General features: G+C 43.7%; 1 protein-coding gene across 1 annotated transcript; it reads right to left on the bottom strand.

The window, feature by feature from the left end:
* Positions 1–896: 896 nt before the first annotated feature.
* LOC104553614 (trefoil factor 1) lies at positions 897–4,363 on the bottom strand. Its single transcript, XM_010196323.2, has 4 exons — positions 4,282–4,363; positions 3,172–3,318; positions 1,937–2,086; positions 897–913 (listed from the first exon to the last, which is right to left on the bottom strand). Exons 1-4 carry the CDS (start codon positions 4,361–4,363, stop codon positions 897–899), a joined length of 396 nt encoding a protein of 131 aa, XP_010194625.1.
* Positions 4,364–5,543: the final 1,180 nt, after the last annotated feature.

Raw genomic sequence — 5,543 nt, 5'->3', positions numbered from 1 at the left:
GAGATTCTCCGGTGTCTGGCAATACACAGCAGGCTCTATTTCAGGTACAGGTCAGGGCCAAGGGGATCTGTGTCTTGCTTTTAGTGTTGCAGAGAGTCTTCCTGAGTATGACCCATGGGAATGCTGGTTAACAGTGCCCATTGATTCAGCTGTAGCAGCTTTGCACTGTGTAATGGGACCCAACACGAAAGTTGGAGAGGGATTTTTTTTGCAAGGGTATGTGGTGGTAGGACAAGGGATAATGGTTTTAAATGAAAGAGGGTAGATTTAGATTAGCTATAAGAAAGAAGCTTTTTACTGTGAGAGTGTGAGGCACTAGCTCAGATTGTCCAGAGACGCTGTGGTTGCCCCGTCCCTGGAAGTGTTCCAGGCCAGGTTGGATGGGGCAACCTGGTCTGGTAGAAGGGGTCCCTGCCCATGGCAGAAGAGTTAGAACTAAATGATCTTTGAGGTCCCTTCCAACCCAAAGCATTTTAAAATTCTATCAGCAGCTAGGGCCTATGTTGGGTTAGGAAGTGTCCTGGGTGGCTACTTTCCTTCCTGAACTACTTTGTAACCCTCTCATGTCAGCACCAAGGGCTTGAGAGCACCAGAGACACGGTGATGCAGAGAGGAGGAGACGTTGGAGTCAAACAAGCTCGGTGGTCAGCTAACAAAGGTACCCTTTGCTAAGTCTTGAGTGGAAAAAAGGAAAAGCCCAAACCCACAGCTGTAGCTATATAAAGGGAAACACTGCATGTTTTCAATATTCAGAAGGGTGTGTGGCCCGTGTGAAGCCATACATCAGCTAACAAAAGCAAGCAGTCACTTGCAAGGGTGAAGTGCAACTAACACAAAAAGCTGAGTGCCATGTTCCTTTCAGAAGTGTTAGTGACTACTTTCTCATCAGTGGGTTGCTAAGATGAATAATATTCTGGGAAACAGGGAAATACACAGCTTTAAAACAAAAACAGCAGAGAAATCACAAATTGTATCTTAGTTCCTTTATTACAAGTGAAAACCTGCACAGTACTAACCTACTGAAAGAACAAAAGCTGCAAGTAACTTTTCATCAGAAAGGAGTCAATCCAAGGTAAAAATGACCTAGACACCACTGTTGTAAACTATAACATCTGAGTTGGGACCTCTGGCTGTTTCCCATTGGAGTATGTCCCCAGATCTCAAGATTCATGATGGAAGTTTCTCCTTTAACAAGCTGGGGAGGTAAAGAGGAGAAGAAAATTAAACAAAATATTTTCTCCACGAATTACACAAGATGCTAGCAAGTGTTTTGCCTAGATGTGGGACATCAAAAGATTTTTTTTGTCAATTGCTTTCCTCCCCCTCTATCCATCCATGTGTTTCCTAACTAAGATTCAGGTCAGTAAAACAAAATTATGGTGAATTGTTTCCATTACAAAATACCCTGTGGGGTGAATTGGAATTGGCTGAGGCTTTTGGATATTTATGGTTGGGTATGCTGAAATTACAATTAATTTTTAAAAGTCCCTAACTAAAAAGGGGAAGCAGAGGATCAGAAATTTCTGTTAGTTTCAATCCACATTTCTAAATCAAAGTTTCTTCTCTCTTGTGAGAGAGTAGATGTGAGTTTGGTAACTGGACCTCTGCCATCATGTTAGCTGAGGGCTTGAGCTCACTCCTGAGCCCAGACTACCTGTGCAGCCCACAAGTCTCAGGTTCATCATCAACACCACTCCTTTCTGTGAGAAGCTGGTCTTTTTAGTGTTTAGCCACCTTCTTCCCTGCTCACCCCTTGAGTGAGGAAGCTCTGTACCCACACTGGGAAGAACAGCAGACCCCATCCTACTCACTGCCTTGAGTGTGGCTTCCTGCCATGATGACATAGCACACCAAGTCCCATCACAGCACAGGTGCTGCCAGGAGCCGTGGTGTACCCACAGGGACGTGGGGGACGTGGTCTGATGTGGCACCTTACCTTCCTCCACCACGTGGTGGTAGAAGCACCAGGGGACACCAGCGGGCCGTGCCTTGAAGCAGCACCCCTTCCTTTCACACTCTTTGGCCGTGATGCCAGGGAAGCCGCAGTTTCTCCTGGCGTGAGCGTTGGAGGGACATATTTTCCTAACTGTAGGAAGGAAGGATGCCCTGTTTACTTTATGCTTCATTTACCCAGTGTCACAATTCACAAATGAGAAGCAAGCCGCGAAAGTAAGGCCAGTGAGCAGACATGACAGCCACAGTGACCTTCTCCGTAACAATTACAGGCAGCAAGGTCACCCAAATCCTTACTATTCCTGTCAGACAAAACTCAATACCAAAGGGTAAGGAATTACTATTGTGCCCCAGGGGCCAGATGGGACAAAATTTGCCCTTGGAAGTATCTGGTAGACATCAACTCAGCTTCACGTTTCTAGATCCAGCAATGGGGTGAAAAGCTATGTGTCCTGTAATGGTGCCACAGACGCTGGCCTTGACAAGGGTCTATTCACAACCTGACCCAATGCTAACTCAAGAACAGGCAGGCTCATGTGGGGAGGGGGACATCTAGCATCCTCTATATGCCAGCTTTTTTTCTGAAAGGGGCCAATTTAGAAGGAAATCATGGCTCAGTCAGGCATTTCAAAGTAAATCACGGGTAAAGAGATTATACCACCTGACCTGAATAATTTACTTTTTCTCTCCTGAAACAGTCCAGCTCAGAAAAGCAATTCCATGAAAATGACACTGTAAGGTGTTGCCATTCATTTTTCAAGATTTGCATGAAAGACAAACAGTATTCAAAAGAAAAATACTTTTCTTCCTCTGACAATTTTGAGCCCTGTTGACTAGTCTTGATTCATATCAAGTTCTTTTATTGGGTAATGCTGCCTTTGCATGTTTACTTTCTCTCATTTCACCTGTGCAAAAACTGATACTGCCCTAAAGTTCTCCTAAGAAGGAAGCTGCTTTGTAGTCAGCCCAGCAAATGTAGCTTACATTCAGCAGTTATGTAAAATATACATCCAATCCCTGAAAGTCTGGGAGAGCAGTTCTCACCCTCTCAGAGAAAATAGAGGCAAAAAAAATGGAAGCAGGGTGTTAGAAGCTTTAGAAGGAAGAATCTAACAGAGAAAAGGTTTTCCCCAGTGATATTTTTGAGATTTCATTGCGTGAAGACTGGAAGCCAAAATGAGAGAGAGAAAAAAATGAACCACCAAGAGCAATTATTACCTTTCCTTGCTTTAGGAGAAAAGCACCAGGGAACACCACGGACTGAAGAGTTGAAGCAGCAGCCAGCTTTCTTGCACTCTGCTTCTGAGATTCCTGGGTAGCCGCAGTTCTTCCGCTCCTTGGCAGGCAGCTTACACTGGCATCGTGCTGTTCAGGACAGAAGTTGCAAGTTACCAGTTGTCAGTTTGCACACTCAGTGGAAATGCATTCATCAGATATCCACGAAAAACAGCGATCTTTCCCCAGACTCTATCCATCTTTGCAAGTATACTTAGTCTGTCACTTGCTAAGACCAGAACTTGTATGATGTAAAAGCTGCTATAAAACTTCCATGGTTTTCAGTAAGGATGCTACACCACCCTTTGAGAATCTGTGGTCTCACTTGCAGCCAAGGCAGCCCAGCACAGTGGGGTCTGTGGACATCAAATAGATCACATCAAACAGTAAAACCCCATAACTTCAAATGTCACAGGAGTAAATGTTTATTGCTTTGCCCATCTCTTGTGAAGAAAGAAAGAGTTAAGGGTCCAGCGGATATTCAAACAGATGTAAAGATACAATGCATTCTTATTAGGTAACTATAAAAACATGTAAACAATTGTGGCTATACTTTTAACATTTTGAGTTAACTGCATGGTCATCCACAACCAAGGAATTCTGGAGATGTCCCTAGGTGCTCATTGAGTTACTTGCTTTCCACTTCTTAAGTTGTCTAAATGACTTGTCTTTTCTTGAGAAGGCAAATAAACTCCTCTGAAACTGTATTCACATTGCAAAGTGGTATAAAATAAATGTCAAAACACTACTTAGATAAAGCCAGCTTCTGTTCCAGTCCTGGTCCTGTTTTAGCAAGCTCCCAGGCACATCTGTCCCTCTACCTTTATAGCATGTTCCTGGTTACAACACCAACATGAATTAACCTACAGTCGTTTTTATTTTGCCAGTGATTTCTCTGAAAAAAACCCCAAAAGTAGATTCCAACTTTGGTAATAGTACCAGAGCAAGACATTTGCTGTTTGTTACATAAACTGGAGGCATACTCTTGCTGCAGTTACAGTCATTAGGCTCACGTACATACCCGTGAAGGCAACGGCAGATAAGTGTACTTACTTGGTGGTCTGTTTCCCTCTGCCAAGGTGCTGAGGGCTACCACAAGGACGATGGAGAAAACACAGATCACTTTGAGATCCATTGCTGTTGGAAAGCAGGCAGAGGAGAGGTGCTGCTTTTCTGGGAGCAGCTCATTTTATAAGCTCCTTGTGTTTGTTCGGTGAGGCTTGATAACATTGTTCCATCCGATGCTTTACCCAGAGGTTGGGTTTTCTTTTGTTTAGTTAGGAAATGTTGCCATGTAGATTTTGAGATAAACTGCTAGGCTTCCATGAGCTGTTGATCCCATATATATTACGTACCTATAGATAGGTATCAATTACATGGATGCTGCTGGGTGCCTATGGTAGCCTCAGTTGATTTTATTGCCATTAGAGTATTTTGAACCTCTGGGCAGCTTTAAATGGTTGTCACTATTGAGAAACGTGTACATACATTTCCTATCTAAGTGTGTCTTTTCTGCCTCAGTTTTTTCCTGACCTCAAGGTTTTGGTTATACTTACTCTGAGATAGGTAAAGAAGCTCCTGTAAGCTTCAAGAGACCACAGGAGAAACCATTCAGCTGAAGAAACATACAAATATGGAAAGTGGAAGGTGTGACTGTGAAAGACTGGACCCTCCTGGGGCTGCCATTCGTTTCCACACATGAGGCAATTTGCACCAGTTTGAAATAGGAAAAGTAAGATCTGGAAAATAAACCAACCTCCCAAAAATCCAAGAGCGATAACAGCTTAAAGAGACTCAAGAAGGAAAGGGGAGTTTATCTATGATCTCAGCCTGACCAACAGGCACTGTGCTTGTCCGGGGGCTAGACCTAGGTGTCCCAAATGATATTTTGGAGTTACTATCCTGGGCAAGAAGGAAGGTCGTGTTTCTGGAGCAGACGCCATCCGAGTCTGCAGGTTATGTCACGGGGAGGCCGTGATGGGGGCTGCGTTCATCCCCCCTGTCCAGTCGATGAAGTGGTGTATTGCTTCACAATCCATCCAACACCACAGGCACATGGTTTCCAAAAAATCAAACTTCTGAAGCACCACATCTGACCTATTAATTTTCCAATTGTTTTTCTCTTTGTTTCCAAGGTGGCCTCTAAGGCAGCCTTTGGACTGTTTCAGAACAACAAGCCTTGGGACTTGGACTGCCCATTCAGAATTTAATAATATTTTTTGACATTTTTCCACCATTTACTGTAACTTTTCTTAACTTCTAGCTGCTTCCCAACACTTGAACAGAAGCAAGGATGGAGAGACAAGCAGTAAGAT

The sequence above is a fragment of the Colius striatus genome, chromosome 1 (genome assembly GCF_028858725.1).
Source record: "Colius striatus isolate bColStr4 chromosome 1, bColStr4.1.hap1, whole genome shotgun sequence".
Classification (NCBI taxonomy): Eukaryota; Metazoa; Chordata; class Aves; order Coliiformes; family Coliidae; genus Colius; species Colius striatus.
This window is presented reverse-complemented; position numbering and strand designations above follow the sequence as displayed.

Bases quoted from the DNA above. Each gene is read 5' to 3' on its own strand.
- LOC104553614 (XM_010196323.2), bottom strand. From the start codon at position 4,363: ATGGATCTCAAAGTGATCTGTGTTTTCTCCATCGTCCTTGTGGTAGCC. The intron at 3,319-4,281 runs GTAAGTACACTT...TGTCCTGAACAG, and splicing joins AGAGGGAAACAGACCACCAA to CACGATGCCAGTGTAAGCTG. The intron at 2,087-3,171 runs GTAATAATTGCT...TCCTTCCTACAG, and splicing joins TTCTCCTAAAGCAAGGAAAG to TTAGGAAAATATGTCCCTCC.